The following is an 18,044-nucleotide window of genomic DNA, read 5'->3' as shown; positions in this document are numbered from 1 at the left end:
CTCCTGCTATTTGCAGAAATTGACAAGGATTCGCTGCATTGATCTATATCAGCAAATACTTTTAGTAGTGTTTGGGTTTCTAGCAAATGATCTGAGCCATGACTGAATTACTATCTATTTAAATCTTGCATAACTCTCCACTTTCACTTCCAGTTCATTCTTAGCTTTATAGGGAAGTTTCATTGAATCCACTTTTAAAGGTTCAGCTTTTCAAAGGAGCATAGCTTGAATTCTGAAGTTATTTTGAATGAGAGACCAGGTAATTCAAGAATTAAAGCAAGTGTTGACATGATGACGTCTTTGAACAATGGAGCAACACCTAAGCATCTGAATTCGCAAAACGAGACGGAGAAGAAAGTAAAAATAGAAAGGGCTGCCACCAAGTTCATTCCAGTTTTGGTTTTTATAGCACTGACTTGGCTTGCTGGGAGTACAATTTACATCTTCAAATTACAACAGGACATTAACAACCTCAAGCAGGTATGTCATACTGCAGCTTAAGTTGGTAAGGTATTTTTAAAATACAGCCTCCATTCTGAGAGTTATTTGTTAGCCAATATTGATTCTGTCCACGCCAGCTAAAAAATGTAACTCTTTCCCTTTTTGATTAAGTTTCAAGTTTGTGAAAAGCTCAGATAGAAGGGAATTAGATTTCTGATTTGCATGGGATATGGTGCTACAGTGAATAAATCCACTGTCTCACAGCTCTAGTGACCAAGGTTGCTGATCTTGATTTTGTCTTTGTGGAGTTTACAAGCTTGCTTTGTATCTGCTCGGGTGTTCTCCCGGTGTGCAATTCCCTCTCACATTCCAGATAATTGAGTGACCCACTGTAAATGTCATTTAGTGTGTAGGTGACTGGTAGAATCTGGGGGTTGGGTGAGAATAGGTTACAGGGAGTTTAGTTGGGGAATGTGATTGCTCTGCGAGATAAAATGGTTTCAAATGGGCTTCTTCTATGCTGTAGGAAAATATGAAAACAATCATTCAGCGCCCTGAGGGGAGGGGTTCCCAAGCCTTTTTATGCCATGGACCCTGGCCGTTAACTGAGGGGTCTGTGGACTTCAGGCTGGGAACCCCTGCCCTCGGGTAAAAAATAATGGTAAATTTTTATTCATCAGTTCTAACTTGCTGCCAAAGAAGGGAATTATTAATTTAATAATTATTGTAATGAATGCTTTGAAAGTTACAGACTGATAATCTGGGACATGCCCTCTTCACATTACTAGCAACAGAGAGGAGGTACAGGAGGCTGAATACCTGCTCTCAAAATTTTAAGAACAGCTTCTTCCCCTTAGCCATCAGATTTCTGAACAGTCAACCAACACCTTCTCGCAATTTCTCCTTCGCACTTTGTGTTTATTCATTTAATTTTTTGCAACCTGTAGTGATATTTTATTTCTGTCACTACTGCTGCCACAAAACAACAAATTTCAAGACGAATGTCGGCGATAATAAATCAGATTCTGATTCATCGATGTGGTTTAATACTGGCCGTTGTCTAATGTTGTGGCGTGGATGAAATCACCGGAGAGACAGAGTCACTGGTAGATACAAAGCAGCTTCTTTATTCAACACAACAAGGTACAGCATGCATCATACGGACGGAGACACTTTCAGTAGAAAGGTCTCCTAGCCCAATGTGGGCTCGATATTTATATGCTAAACACAAAGGAAATCGCTACTTAAAAAGTTATAGACAATGCATAAACAATGCTTCCTTTTGTAGCTACATACAAAACATCACACCTTCTGATTTTCCTTCCTTTCCTTCCTTCCGACGCCAACATGTCTGGGTTGGTATCCACAGCCATTTAGGAATGCAAGTTAAATCCACAATACGTTTATTTGGCATTTTACGTGCTAACATAGAGGACAATTAATATTATAAAGTATAGATAATACTGTCTTCGAAACTACTTGTAAACTTCACACTTCCATCTGCAGCATCTAGCTAGTATCCCGAAATTCACAGCTTTTAGGAAATACATTGTTGTGAGCTCAATCCACAGTACTTAGTCAAATAGAAGACTGGTGGACAGAGTCATTTAAGTGTAAATGAATCACCTACCCAAAAACTCACTCTAACAGTCTAAATGTAGTGTGATGACCATGGGCCATGCTGCTGCCATGCTCACAACAGACATTGGTTAATCACACATTCCTTTTCCTATTAACTCAAAGCTATTGAGTTTAGATCCCTTACATATAAAATATAGAAATGTCAGGCAGAATCTGTAAAAACAAAGATCGAATTAGTATTTCAGGTCCAAGACTCATAGAGCCTACCTGTTTCTGATAAAGGGTCTTTACCTTGAAATATTAAATCCTTTTCTTTTCCCAATGATGCTGCCTTATCTGTTGAGTGTTTCCAGCATTTTCTGTTTTTCTTTCGGATTTCCTGTACCAGAAGTTGTTAGATTTACATTTTGGAATTAGATCCCTGCCTTGTCTAATGTTAGACCATAACACCATAAGACAAAGGAGCAGAAGTCGGCCATTCGGCCCATCGAGTCTGCTCCGACATTTTATCATGAGCTGATCCATTCTCCCATTTAGTCCCACTCCCCCGCCTTCTCACCATAACCTTTGATGCCCTGGTTACTCGGATTCCTATCAATCTCTGCCTTAAATACACCCAATGACTTGGCCTCCACTGCCGCCCGTGGCAACAAATTCCACAGATTCACCACCCTCTGGCTAAAAAAATTTCTTCATATCTCTGTTCTGAATGGGTGCCCTTCAATCCTTAAGTCATGCCCTCTCGTACTAGACTCCCCCATCATGGGAAACAACTTTGTCACATCTACTCTGTCCATGCTTTTCAACTTTTGAAACGTTTCTATGAGGTCTCCCCTCATTCTTCTAAACTCCAAGGAATACAGTCCAAGAGCGGACAAACATTCCTCATATGTTAACCCTCTCATTCCCAGAATCATTCTGTTGAATCTTCTCTGTACCCTCTCCAACGTCAGCACATCCTTTCTTAAATAGGGAGACTAAAACTGCCCACAGTACTCCAAGTGAGGTCTCACCAGTGCCTTATAGAGCCTCAACATCACATCCCTGCTCCTATACTCTACTCCTTTAGAAATGAATGCCAACATTGCATTCGCCTTCTTCACTACCGACTCAACCTGGAGATTAACCTTAAGGGTATCCTGTACGAGGACTCCCAAGTCCCGTTGCATCTCAGAACTTTGAATTCTTTCCCCATTTAAATAATAGTCTGCCTGTTTATTTCTTCTGCCAAAGTGCATAACCATACACTTTCCAACATTGTATTTCATTTGCCACCTCTTTGCCCATTCTTCCAATCTATCCAAGTCTCGCTGCAGACTCTCAGTTTCCTTAGCAATACCAGCCCCTACGCCTACCTTTGTATCATCAGCAAACTTAGCCACAAAGCCATCTATTCCATAATCCAAATCGTTGATGTACAATGTAAAAAGAAGCGGCTCCAACACAGACCCCTGTGGAACACCACTGGTAACCGGCAGCCAACCAGAGTAGGATCCCTTTATTCCCACTCTCTGTTTCCTGCCAATCAGCCAATGCTCTAACCACATATGCAACTTTCCCGTAATTCCATGGGCTCTTATCTTGTTAAGTAGCCTCATGTGTGGCACCTTGTCAAAGGCCTTCTGAAAATCCAAATATACAACATCCACTGCATCTCCCTTGTCTAGCCTACTGGTAATTTCCTCAAAAAATTGTAATAGATTTGTCAGGCAGGATTTTCCTTTAAGGAATCCATGCTGAGTTCTGCCTATCTTGTCATATGCCTCCAGGTACTCTGTAACCTCATCCTTGATAATCGACTCCAACAACTTCCCAACAACCGATGTCAAGCTAACAGGTCTATAATTTCCTTTTTGCTTCCTTCTCTCCTTCTTAAATAGCGGCGTGACATTTGCAATCTTCAAGTCCTCTGGAACCATGCCAGAATCTATCGACTTTTGAAAGATTATCGCTAATGCCTCTGCAATCTCCACAGCTACTTCCTTCAGAACACACGGGTGCATTCCATCTGGTCCGGGAGATTTATCTACCTTTAGACTATTCAGTTTCCTGAGTACTTTCTCTGTCGTAATTGTGACTGTGCACACTTCTCTTCCCTGCCATCCTTGAGTGTCTGGTATACTGCTGATGTCTTCCTCAGTGAAGACTGATACAAAATACTCATTCAGTTCCTCTGCCATCTCCTTATCTCCCATTACAATTTCTCCAGCATCATTTTCTATCGGTCCTATATCTACTCTCACGTGTCTTTTACCCTTTATATACTTGAAAAAGCTTGTAGTATCCTCTTTGATATTATTTGCTAGCTTCCTTTCGTAGTTAATCTTTTCCCTCTTAATGACCTTCTTAGTCTCTTTTTGTAAGGTTTTAAAAACTTCCCAATCCTCTGTCTTCCCACTAATTTTTGGTTCCTTGTATGCCCTCTCCTCTGCTTTAACTTTGGCTTTGACTTCTCTTGTCAACCACGGTTGCATCCTTTTTCCATTTGAAAATTTCTTCTTTTTTGGAATATACCTGTCTTGCACCTTCCTCACTTCTCGCATAAACTCCAGCTACTGCTGCTCTGCCGTCTTTCCCGCCAGTGTCCCTTTCCAGTCAACTTTGGCCAGTTCCTCTCTCATGCCACTGTAATTTCCATTACTCCACTGAAATACCGACACATCAGATTTTGGCTTCTCTTTTTCAAATTTCACAGTGAACTCAGTCATGTTATGATCACTGTCACCTAAGGGTTCCTTCACCTCAATCTCTCTAATCACCTCCGGTTCATTACACAATACCCAATCCAGTACAGCCAATCCCCTAGTGGGCTCAACAACAAGCTGTTCTAAAAAGCCATCTCGCAGACATTCTACAAATTCTCTCTCTTGAGATCCAGTGCCGACCTGATTTTTCCAATCCGCTTGCATGTTAAAATCCCCCACAATTATCATAACACTGCCCTTCTGACAAGCCTTTTCTATTTCCTGTTGTAATTTGTAGTTCACATCCCTGCAGCTGTTTGGAGGCCTATAGATAACTGCCATCAGGGTCCTTTCACCCTTGCGATTTCTTAGCTCAACCCATAAAGATTCTGCACCTTCCGATCCTATATCACCTCTTTCTAATGATTTAATGTAATTTCTTACCAATAAAGCCACACCTCCCCCTCTGCCTACCTTCCTATCCTTCCGATACACCGTGTATCCTTGGATGTTCAGCTCCCAGAGACATGCATCCTTTAGCCACGTCTCAGTGATGGCCACAATATCATACCTGCCAATCTGTAGCTGTATGACAAGATCATCCACCTTATTCCTTATGCTGCGTGCATTTAAGTATAACACCTTAAGACCAGTATTTGGTACTTTTCACTTTGATTTCACTACAACTTTATTGCACTGCAACTCATCCCAATGGCTACAAATTTGCCCCATCGCCTGCCTGTCTTTCCTGACATCTTTACTGCTCACTATCTTAGATTTATTTCTGTTTTCCCCTTCCTCCGCTCTGTCATTCCGGTTCCCATCCCCCTGCCAAATTAGTTTAAACCCTCCCTGACAGCTCTATTAAACTTTCCTGCCAAGATATTGGTCCCCTTCGGGTTCAGGTGTAACCCGTCCTTTTCGAACAGGTCATACTTCCCCCAGAAGAGATCCCAATTATCCAAGAATCTGAAGCCCTGTCCCCAGCACCAGTCTCTCAGCCACACATTCATCTGCCTGATCCTAATATTCTTGCCCTCACTAGCACGTGGCACAGGTAGCAATCCCGAGATTACTACCCTGGAGGTCCTGCTTCTCAGCTTCCTTCCTAACTCCTGGAAATCTCTCTTCAGGACCTCCTCCTTTGTCTTATCTGTGTCATTGATACCAACAGGTACCAAGACAACTGGCTGCTCACCCTCCCCCTTCAGAATATTCAGGACCCGATTCCAGACATCCCGTACCCTGTTGTGTCCCATATGATCCATATACCTTGGCAATCACTTATTCCTGATAATTAATTGTGTGCATTCACACTATCTATACCCCTTGTGATTTAATATGCCTCTATAAGGAAGCCACTCAATCTCCTACCTTCCAAGGAGTAAAGTCCTAGCCAGCCCAATCTCTCTCTCTCTCACTCAAGCATCGGGCAGTATCCTTATAAATCTCGGCACTCTTTCCATTATCGATGTCTCTCCTATAACAGAGTAATAAAACTGTGCACAATACTCCAGGAGTGTCTTGTTCAACTACAACATTGCCACTTCCTACATCATCTCCCAGACTGCTGAAGGCCAGTGATCCGACACTCTCTTCAATATGATCCGGAATGCTTCTCTGCTGGGCAGGGATTCCTCAATTTATTTCAAGAAGTCTTAGAGCACAGCTTCCAGTCTTTACATTTGTCCACCAGATAACCTTTCCCTGTTACAGGACATGGATCAGAGTGTTTGTTTTGGGGGTTTTGTTGGGGGCATGAAGCAGTCACTCCATTTTGAGCTCTGCATCTTCACTAAGCTTTGATGTATTTCATTCAGTCTCCTAACTGAAGCTTACTGCATATTTGCTCTTGCATAACCTCACTGCTTGTGGTCTCAAAACAGAGCTCTACGTGTTCACTTCCTCTCTTAGCAAGAAGCTGATTGCTCTTCAGCTTAAAAGGATATTAAAAGGAAAGATGGTAGCAGTCTGCAGATGTGTACAACATTACATCTGGAGTAGTTATATGATTCAAGTAAAAGGATTAAAAATGTTGAGTAATTTGTCACTGCCTACATAAGGCTATAACAAATATTATTATGATTAATGCTTTGGTCCTTGTGCAAAGGCCTGTATTGGTGGGTGGAGTTGCTAACTTGAAACTAAGTCTACATCAAAACATGCAAGGTCCATGCGGTCTCTGGCTTTGAAATACCCATCTACTTACACCAAGAAATAAAGGAAACAACGCAGGTCAACAATTTATAACAGGCGAGCAACCTGCCCGCCAGCAGAACGAACGGAAGCCTCTGGGGGCTACACATTGTTCTATTTGCCAGATCGCTTTCAGACATGGAGCACAGGAACCTCCAATCTCTGGAAATGCGGGAAGGTCAGGACCTTGCTGCCAGTAGGGTGACATCAGCAGGGCCCTTGCCCTTTCCAGTACCTAGAATTCAAAAGAAAATGAAGTGTATATCAGCCTGCGCTTCAGTAAACGCTGTCATGCTCATATTGGCACTGGCTGGACTTGCTTTTACCATAAACAGCTTGCACAACCTGCACCAAGAAGTAACCCAAATGAACCAGGTAATTTAACTGTGCATGTCTTGCTTATTTAAAGTGTGTGTATTGAAGATCTATTTACTCTCAGTTCTTGTAATATTTGTAGATCAACAGCAGTCCGCAGAACACACCACAGAAGCTTACTGGCAAGTACAAACTTCTTTTTCAATTACGAATTTGTAATTGTCTTTTTCATTCATTGAAGAAGATTCATGGGTTTGCAGGAAGCTGATTGTTATGGTCTACGTTTGCTGTCTTGTAGGAACTGCAAAGAAGAGCGAGGCAGAGGGTGACATTAAAAGGGCCGCTCATCTTACAGGTTTGTTGTTATTCTGTTCGTTCTATAAATAATTGAACTGGGAAACTGGAGACCAGGAGAAAAGGCTGGGGAAAAAGTGGGGGGAAATATATTAATTAGGGAATAAGGTGAAAGAAAATAGTTAAATGTTAATTAAAACAATAGAATGAAAGGGGAGTAATGGTGAAGTAGAATATTAGAAACAATCAGGTGGGAATGATTAATATCAGAGGTGAATGGAAAAAAAACTTAGAGGAGATGTCAGAGATAGATCTTAGATACAGAGTGAGCAGTAAGTGTCTGGAATGCACTGTCAGGGACGGTAGTAGAAGATGATACATTAGCGACATTGAAAGGATTCTTAGGCAAATTAATGAAAGAAAAATGGAGGGTTATAGGCTGTGTAGGAGGGAAGAATCAGATTGATCATGGAGCAGGTTAAAACATTGGCACAACAGTCCTGATGAAGGGTCTCGGCCTGAAACGTCGACTGTACCTCTTCCTAGAGATGCTGCCTGGCCTGCTGTGTTCACCAGCAACTTTGATGTGTGTTGCTTGAATTTCCAGCATCTGCAGAATTCCTGTTGTTGGCATAACATTGTTGTTTTTTTTTCTGTGCTATTAATGTTAGTCAAATGACAAAGGAAAAGTGAAATTAATATATTAAAATATACTTATCCTAGAATTATGGACAATACTTCTGGCTTACTTGAGCAAATTGACTGGCATATATTGATGCAAATTTTTTTGATTCATTGCATGTAAATGCAAGAATAACATCAACATGCAATTACAGGGAAGGCAACGGCTGGTCATTCCAATAGATTGATGTGGGAGATTCAGATGGGCAATGCTTTTATACAAGGGCTTGCATACAGGAATGGAACACTGATCATCAATAAAACTGGAAAATACTACATTTATTCAAAAATCTACTTCCGAGGAATAAAATGCCCTCAGATGCCATTGCACCAAACCATTCTTAAACACGATGCCACTTACCAGCTCGACCAGACTCTGATGAGAGTGCAAGAGATGAACTTCTGCAGTGGCCATGGATTTTGGGGGAAGACCACATTTCAGGCTGGAATATTTCACCTGAGAGAAGGAGTTGAGTTGTTTGTTCAAGTCTCGGATCCAACAATGGTCAGTGCTGATGAGCTTATGACCTTCTTTGGAATCTACAAGATTTAGATCATGATTTCAAGGTGCATATGACCTTGACATGTAGTGAAGGCCTAGCAGTCATTGCGACAGCAAGGAAGTTGAAAAGTTTCACAATGCTTTGACCACAAGATCATTATTTCCTTTGCAAACTACAAAAATCATTGCAAGCTATGTATTATTTAGAAAACAGGAGAAATGCTTTTGTAATCCATTTATCGAAATATAAACCTCAGTGTGTTTCTCTTATTTTCAATATTCACTTCTGCCTTTAAGCTGAATTAAAATTTAAACGTGTGTAGCCATTAAGCGCCTCATACTTCCTGGCTGTATCTGGACAATGTGTTCAGTTGTTTCTTTTTTTTTACCAGCAGTCAGCTAAAGAAATGGTCATCAAATTTAAAGCCAGTACCACAGGTGTTCATATCATTAGTACACAAATCTAATAAGTTTTCATTAATTTCAGTTTTGATATTTTAATCCTCAGCAGATTTGGGAAGAATGAATCGAATCCCAGACTTTCACCATCTTTTGTTCGAGGAACCCTGAATATTCCCAGCTCTAATATTTGTCCTTTAAGTGTTTCCCACATGAGAATTGTTCTCTCACTCCATCCAGTATTTAACATTGCAATGGAGGTTGTGTATTTGAACCTTCCCTAACTGAGGGCAGTCAGGCCTCTTAATTATCTCCAAGTGAAGATAGAAGCACCTGTTGCCTTGGCAATGGAGTTTGCTTTAAAATCCCTTCTCCTTACAGCCATTCATAGCTTCCCATACAGAACAGAAGCAGACCCCACTTTTGCATCAGCATCATGCACTGAATCAGTGCTTTGCATTATTAAACAGTCTGAGTATCAAATGTGTTTGCCAAACTGAAGTTGTGAAATGTTCTTGATCGTTGCTCTTTGGTTGAGTTAAGACATTAAAGGTGTAACTTCTATTGTTTTAATTTTGCTTTTATTGCACAGTTCACAAGTTATATTTAGTATCAAATTCATAATACCTGCAAGTATTCCTGTAAAAAAGCAAAATGCATGCAATAAATATTCTTTCAAAGTAAAACCTTACATGCTTTCGTGTGTATATTTTTATATGAAGGCTTGGAATCTGTACTGATGTTACTGACGATTAGTAGGTTAAAGGTAGCATAGCAGTTGCTCGCATGATATAAGCAAGTTAGTAAAAAATAAGTAAAGCCAACATTTATAGTCTGCCCCTATTGGACCCTGAACTGAGGAGGGAACTTCGAGCTGAACACATTGGTGGCTCAGGAATCAGAAACTCCTATAATGGTTGATTTCTTCTCCTGAGTGACAGAAATGAACCATTTAAGCTTTTCACCAATTGCTTCATGTGTCACCATTGGATCCTTGGCTTTTAATTTCAGTATTATGTAATTACACTTATGCCCTTGTTGTTCCATGAGGAATTCCAGCAGACAACAAAATAATGCTGATACCATTAAGGCTACTGGCAAGGACTCATATGGGATTGACAAGGTTTTCTCTGCTACACCGCAAAAACCAAGTGCAGATTGGATGATCATTGTGCACATTGTCACAGGGGTGATCCTCAGCTCCTGTTGCCGGACACTTTAATTTTCTGTGCCACTTCCTCCCTGGACCATGGCCTCCTGCAGAGTTACAACAGGGCCCAATGCAAACTTCAGAAGCAATGCCTAACTTCTATCTGGGTACGTTGTGGCCTTCTGGATGCAATATTGAATTTTCCAATTTAAAGTAACTGTCAGAGCTGGTCCTCTCTGCCGGTCATGCATCTACATTTTTTTGCTCGGTTGTCTTTGCTCTATTAATAGAGTGTGACTTGCCGAGAATGTTCCAGTCTCTTTTTTAACACATAAACAAACAATGAAATGTAACCATCCTCTCACTGCCCTGTGTGGTCTCACTCTATCACAGATAATCTAACCCTAATCACTATTTCAGTTTAGCAACATTATGACTACTTTGTGCTACAATGAACTCTTCATTTGATCTAAATTGTGTAAGGTCAAAGGACTCAGACCTGGAGTATTAACTCTCTTTCCAAAGATGCTGCCTGAGCTGTTCAGTGTTTCCAGCAGTTTCTGTTTCTGTACTGGTGGACAAGAAAGCTTGGCCTTGTCAGTCAGGCTTCTGAAAGGTGAAAATGCAAAATTCTATTTTTTTGGGAGATTTTTCAAACTGTCTCAAACTCATTGACTCGAATTTCCTCCTACTGGTGCAGAATACGGCCAATGACAAATCTTGTAATTTTTTAATTTTTGTAGCCACCTTTCACCAGAAGAATTTTCACAAGCTATCCGTTAACGGAGTTGTGCTGTGACCAATCACCAAGCAGGGATATGTGAAGAGAGCCACCTTTTGGATCGGGTCCACACTCAAGATTAAAAAGGCCGAACTTCACGGCAATATTTTGGAGTTGGAGAGCAACTGATCACCAAGTGGGATTCATTAGAAAGGGCAAATAAAAATAATGCACATGCAAGTGGAGCAGCCGTTGTTGTGAGTGGGTCAGTGTTTGGAGTGGCTTTGGCTCATTAGGCTTGGGCAGGGTAAAGTATCTTGCAAGTCTCTCTTTTTGTTCTTAATTCTTTGTTCTTCATCTGTTAGGCATTCTAGTGAAGTGAGAATGGCTCCATGCGTGGTGGTTTGTACTGTGTGTGAGAGATGTGTGAAATCTGGGAGACCTCCAATCGCTCGGATAAGCACACCTTCCTCAGGTGAACCGAACTGCAGTTCCTCAGAGAATCTCTAAAGGAGCAGGAGCTGCAGCCTGATGTCCTTCAGCTCATGAGGAGGTGATAGATAATGAGCTACAGGGAGATAGTCACCCCTAGGTTGCAGGAGACAAAGGTAAAAGTTAGACAATAAAATTAAAGAGGATATCAAAAGTTTCTTCAGGCACAAAAAGAGAGTGAGAGTGGATATCAGATCACTGGAAAATTATGCTGGAGTGGTAGCAATGGGGGATAAGGAAATGGCATATGAACTGAATAAGTATTTTGCATCAGTCTTCACAGTGAAAGACACCAGCAGTATGCCGGAAGTGTGCGGTGCAGGCTCAAAGGGCCGAATGGCCTACTCCTGCACCTATTTTCTATGTTTCTATGTGTCAAGGGGAAGAAGTGAGTGAAGTTACCATGACTAAAGAGAAGTTTCTTAGGAAAATGAAAGATCTGAAGGTAGATATATTACTTGGACCAGATGGTGTATACCCCAGGGTTCTGAAAGAGGTAGCTGAAGAGGTTGTGGAGGACCTAGTAATGATCTTTCAAGAATCAATTGATTTTTTTGTATAGTTCTGAAGGAATGGAAAATTGCAAATGTCACTCCGCTCTTCAAGAAGAGAGAGGGGCAGAAGAAAGGGAATTATAGGCTAGTAAGTCTGACTTCAGTGGTTGGGAAGATGTTGGTTTCGATTGGTTAGGATGTGGTTTTGGAGGCATATAACAAAATAGGCTGTATTCAGCATGGTTGCTTCAAGGAAAATCTTGCCTGACAAATCCATTGGAATTCTTTGAAGAAACATCAAGTAGGATAGACAAAGAAGAATCGATAGGTGTTGTGTACTTGGATTTTCAGAAGGCCTTTGACAAGATCCACTCATGATGCTACTTAACAAGTTAAGAGCCCATGGTATTTCAGGAAAGATACTGGCATAGATAAAGCAGTGGCTAGTTAACAGGAAGCAAACAGTGCTAATAAAGGGAGCCTTTTCTGGTTGGCTGCTGGTGACGTGTTCCACAGGGGTCTGTGTTGGTACCGCTTCTTTTTACATTATATTTCAATGACTTGGAACATGGAACTGATGGCTTTGTGGCCAAGTTTGTGGATGATACGAAGACAGGTGGAGAAGCAGGTAGTTTTGAAGAAGTAGAGAGGCTATAGGAGGACTTTCACAGATTTGGAGGATGGGCAAAGGAGTGGCAGATGGAATACAGTGTCGCTCTTGCGCTTTGGTAGAAGAAATGAAAGGGTTAACTATTTTCAAAATGGAGAGAAAATTCAAAAATCTGAGGTACAAAGGGATTTGGGAGTCCTTGTGCAGAATTCCCTAAAGGTTAATTTGCAGGCTGAGTCAATGGTGAGGAAGGCAAAGGCAATGTTAGCATTCAATTCAAGAGGATTAGAATATAAAAGTCAGGATATAATGTTGAGGCTTTATAAAGTACTGGTGGGCCTCACTTGGAGTATTGGTCCCCTTAACTTAGAAAGGATGTGCTGACATTAGAGAGAGTTCGAGGAGGTTCACGCAAATGATTCTGAGATTGAATGGCTTGTCATATGAAAAGTGTTTGATGACTCATGGCTTCTACTCACTGGAATTCAGAGGAATGAGGGGTGACCTTATTGAAACCTATCGAATTTTGAGAGGCTTGATAGAACGGATGTGGAGAGAATGTTTCCTGTGGTGGGAGAGTTTAAGACTAGAGGACACAGCCTCAGAATAGAGGGGCATCCTTTTAGAATGGTGACGAGAAGCAATTTCCTTTGCCAGAGAATGGTGAATCTGTGGCATTTGTTGCCAAAGACCGCTGTGGAGGCCAAGTCATAAGTCAGAAGTTGATATATTTTTGATTAGTCAGTGCATGAAGGGATATGGGGAGAGGGCAGATGATCAGTGCTGAGAGAGAAAATGGATCAGCCATGATGAGATGGCGGAGCAAACTCGATGGGCCAAATGGCATAATTCTGCTCCTATATCTTATGGTCTTATGGTCTTATTAATAAATTCCATCCATTTATCAGTAGAAAGGAGAATCCAAAACTGCATTTGCTCTCTCAAATTGATGCAAAATTTTCAACTACAGTATTTTTGTGTATTCAAGGGGAGTTCCCTAAGGGTCTTGCATAATACTTATGCTTTAATATGTATTACTTTTACTTAATACTGTGCTAGATGCCAGTGAGGGTAGGAATAGGATGCTCTGGAGGAGGAACAAGTGGCTGAGGAACTGGTGTAGGGGGCAGGGTTTCAGATTTCAGGATCATTGGGACCTCTTCTGGGGCAGGTGGGACCTGTACAAGAGAGACGGGTTACACTTGAACCACAGGGGGACCAATATCCTTTCAGGGAGATTTGTTAGTGCTATTGGGGAGGCTTTAAACTAGATTTGCAGGGGGATGGGAACCAGAGTGCCAGAGCTGACAGTGTGGCTGGGGTGAAAATAAATGATATGGAAAGTTTAAGCAAATCCGCTGATGGAAAGGTTGTGAGTGGTGGTAAAAATCTTCTGAGGTATATATATTTCAATGCTAGGAGTATTGCGGGGAAGGCGGATGAGTTGAGGGCGTGGATTGACACGTGGAATTATGATGTTGTAGCAATTAGTGAAACTTGGCTACAGGAGGGGCAGGACTGGCAGCTTAATATTCCAGGGTTCCGATGTTTCAGATGTGATCGAGGCAGAGGAATGAAAGGTGGGGGAGTAGCACTGCTTGATAGGGAAAATATTACAGCAGTGCTCAGGCAGGACAGATTAGAGGGCTTGACTACTGAGTCCTTATGGGTGGAGCTGAGAAACAGGAAAGGTATGGCCACATTAGTGGGATTGTATTACAGACCACCCAATAGTTAACGAGACTTGGAAGAGAAAATCTGCAGAGAGATAGCAGGCAACTGCAGGAAACATAAAGTTGTGGTGGTAGGGGATTTTAATTTTCCATACATTGATTGGGACTCCCATACTGTTAGGGGTCTAGTTGGTTTAGAGTTTGTAAAATGTGTTCAGGAAAGTTTTCTAAATCAATCGATAGAGGTACCAACTAGAGGGGATGCAACATTGGATCTCCTGTTAGGAAATGAATTAGGGCAAGTGACAGAAGTCTGTGTAGGGGAGCACCTTGGTTCCAGTGATCACAACACCATTAGTTTCAATTTGATCATGGACAAGGATAGATCTGGTCCTAGGGTTGAGGTTCTGAACTGGAAGAAGGCGAAATTTGAAGAAATGAGAAAGGATCTAAAAAGCATGGATTGGAACAGGTTGTTCTCTGGCAAAGATCTGATTGGTAGGTGGGAAGCCTTCAAAGGGGACATTTTGAGAGTGCAGAGTTGTATGTTCCTGTCAGGATCAAAGGCAAATTGAATAGGAATAAGGAACCTTGGTTCTCAAGGGATATTGCAACTCTGATAAAGAAGAAGAGGGAGTTGTATGAAATGTATAGGAAACAGGGGGTAAATCAGGTGCTTGAGGAGTATAAGAAGTGCAAGAAAATACTTAAGAAAGAAATCAGGAGGGCAAAAAGAAGACATGAGGTTGCCTTGGCAGTCAAAGTGAAGGATAATCCAAAGAGCTTTTACAAGTATATTAAGAGCAAAAGGATTGTAAAGGATAAAATTGGTCCTCTTGAAGATCAGAGTGGTCGGCTTTGTGCGGAACCAAAGGAAGTGGGGGAGATCTTAAATAGGTTTTTTGCGTCTGTATTTACTAAGGAAGTTGGCATGAAATCTATGGAATTGAGGGAATCAAGTAGTGAGACCATAGAAACTGTACAGATTGAAAAGGAGGAGGTCCTTGCTGTCTTGAGGAAAATAAAAGTGGATAAATCCCCGGGACCTGACAGAGTGCTCCCTCGGACCTTGAAGGAGACTAGTGTTGAAATTGCGGGGGCCCTGGCTGAAATATTTAAAATGTCTCTGTCTACGGGTGAAGTGCTGGAGGATTGGAGAGTGCCTCATGTTGTTCCGTTGTTTAAAAAAGGATCAAAAAGTAATCCGGGAAATTATAGGCCGGTGAGTTTAACGTCAGTAGTAGGTAAGTTATTGGAGGGAGTACTAAGAGACAGAATCTACAAGCATTTGGATAGACAGGGGCTTATTAGGGAGAGTCAACATGGCTTTGTGCGTGGTAGGTCGTGTTTGACCAATCTGTTGGAGTTTTTCGAGGAGGTTACCAGGAAAGTGGATGAAGGGAAGGCAGTGGATATTGTCTACATGGACTTCAGTAAGGCCTTTGACAAGGTCCCGCATGGGATGTTAGTTAGGAAAATTCAGTCGCTAGGTATACATGGAGAGGTGGTAAATTGGATTAGACATTGGCTCGATGGAAAAAGCCAGAGAGTGGTGGTAGAGAATTGCTTCTCTGAGTGGAGGCCTGTGACTAGTGGTGTGCCACAGAGATCAGTGCTGGGTCCATTGTTATTTGTCATCTATATCAATGATCTGGATGATAATGTGGTAAACTGGATCAGCAAGTTTGCTGACGATACAAAGATTGGAGGTGTAGTAGACAGTGAGGAAGGTTTTCAGAGCCTGCAGAGGGACTTGGACCAGCTGGAAAAATGGGCTGAAAAATGGCAGATGGAGTTTAATACTGACAAGTGTGAGGTATTGCATGTTGGAAGGACAAACCAAGGTAGAACATACAGGGTTAATGGTAAGGCACTGAGGAGTGCAGTGGAACAGAGGGATCTGGGAATACAGATACAAAATTCCCTAAAAGTGTCGTCACAGGTAGATAGGGTCGTAAAGAGAGCTTTTGGTACATTGGCCTTTATTAATCGAAGTATTGAGTATAAGAGCTGGACTGTTATAAGTCGGCATTGGTGAGGCCGAATCTGGAGTATTGTGTTCAGTTTTGGTCACCAAATTACAGGAAGGATATAAATAAGGTTGAAAAAGCGCAGAGAAGGTTTACAAGGATGTTGCCGGGACTTGAGAAACTCAGCTACAGAGAAAGGTTGAATAGGTTAGGACTTCATTCCCTGGAGCGTAGAAGAATGAGGAGAGATTTGATAGTATATAAAATTATCATGGGTATAGATAGAGTGAATGCAAGCAGGCTTTTTCCACTGAGGCAAGGGGGGAAAAAAAACCAGAGGACATGGGTTAAGGGTGAGGGGGGAAAAGTTTAAAGGGAACATTAGGGGGGGCTTCTTCACACAGAGAGCGGTGGGAGTATGGAATGAGCTGCCAGACGAGGTGGTAAATGCGGGTTCTTTTTTAACATTTAAGAATAAATTGGACAGATACATGGATGGGAGGTGTATGGAGGGATATGGTCCGTGTGCAGGTCAGTGGGACTAGGCAGAAAATGGTTCGGCACAGCCAAGAAGGGCCAAAGGGCCTGTTTCTGTGCTGTAGTTTCTATGGTTCTATGGTTTTAAGCAATGTCACTAAAATAGATCATGTGACCTTTATCAGATTTGTAAATGCGTGTCTCTTCTGTGTCGTTTGCCTACATTGAATATGGTATTCCAAGATGGTTCATTGAACACTTTGTAATTTGGCGTTCTTTGGACTTCTATATTGATTTTACAGTTGTATTGTGAATAATTTATCTGCAAGCAAACAGTTTCCGACATCTTGTTCACAAAAGATGACATACTAATATGGAGAAGATTGCTGCGTTTCCTTTATCAACATTATAAAAGATCACTTGCACTGATTAAGTGAGGTTAATCATAAAATCTTTGGTGCATAAAATACGGCTGCTCACCCAATCTTTATCTCATTTCCTTTAACCAAATGTTTGTTCATTTTCACCTTTGTAGCAATTAAGAAGTACTCAGGCAAAAATGTAAACAACAGATTCAGATCAAAAGGTGGCATAGGGTTAGACTCCAGTTGTCCCAACATGTGATAAGGCAAGATCTCAAATCCTCTGCAAGCAGAGTGCTTCTGCAAGTGATTGATAGGAGTAGGCTGCAGTGTCTATTTGTGCAATCTACGAATTAACATTGGCATTTATTTTATCACCTTAGAAGTAGTTCAGTGCTGCATGTAAAATGGGTAGTTTAGATGATAGAGTAAGTCTTCTGACAGTTGGCAAATCTTGAATAACTTCAAAGGAAAAGCTTTGCATCTCCACATGAAGGCAGAAATCCTTTTCATAGGTGAGATCCCATCATAGACATCACAGAAATGTCATTATGTCCATGGCAGCCAAATGTCACTCCTAATTCCCAGCTCTTGCTCCTGCCTTTTGGATTCTGGTTCTTTGAGTCATCATTGAGATACATGAAAGGTATATTGTGGTATTTCTCAAATTAAAATAGAATTTCACAGGAATGCCATCTTAAAGATAATAGTCATCACCAAAACAAAACTTAAACTCTTTTGCCACTTGGCGGGAGGCAGACAGGAAGCAAATGCAACTGCAGTTCTGATGAAAGATTCCAGACTTGAAATGTTAACTTTTTCTCTTTCCACAGATGCTTTATACCTCAGGAGTGTTTCGAGCATCTTCCATTTTTATTTCAGATTTCCCGCAACTGCAGCTTTTTTTTTGCAATTTTCAGCCAACTACTCAATATCTACCGACCTCAGCAATATTTTCTTTCAACTTCAATATTTTGAGAATCTCTATCAAATTCCTGCTTA

At 41.4% G+C, this 18,044-nt stretch overlaps 1 protein-coding gene across 3 annotated transcripts in view; it reads left to right on the top strand.

Annotated features, from left to right (window-relative positions):
• Positions 1 to 211: 211 nt before the first annotated feature.
• LOC134355128 (tumor necrosis factor ligand superfamily member 6-like) overlaps positions 212 to 18,044 on the top strand; it is a 32,469-nt gene continuing 14,636 nt past the window's right edge. The window contains exons 1-4 of one of the 3 annotated variants that reach the window (XM_063064885.1): positions 212 to 480; positions 7,360 to 7,399; positions 7,516 to 7,572; positions 8,348 to 9,748. In XM_063064885.1, coding sequence (XP_062920955.1) covers positions 289 to 480; positions 7,360 to 7,399; positions 7,516 to 7,572; positions 8,348 to 8,745 — 687 coding nt within the window. In that variant the 5' untranslated portion in view covers positions 212 to 288 and the 3' untranslated portion in view covers positions 8,746 to 9,748. Of the gene's footprint in view, positions 481 to 6,976; positions 7,278 to 7,359; positions 7,400 to 7,515; positions 7,573 to 8,347; positions 9,749 to 18,044 lie in introns of those variants that run through there. The other 2 variants (XM_063064884.1, XM_063064886.1) reach the window with 2 other exon arrangements.

The sequence above is a fragment of the Mobula hypostoma genome, chromosome 12 (assembly GCF_963921235.1).
Source record: "Mobula hypostoma chromosome 12, sMobHyp1.1, whole genome shotgun sequence".
In the NCBI taxonomy this organism is placed as follows: Eukaryota; Metazoa; Chordata; class Chondrichthyes; order Myliobatiformes; family Myliobatidae; genus Mobula; species Mobula hypostoma.
This window is presented reverse-complemented; position numbering and strand designations above follow the sequence as displayed.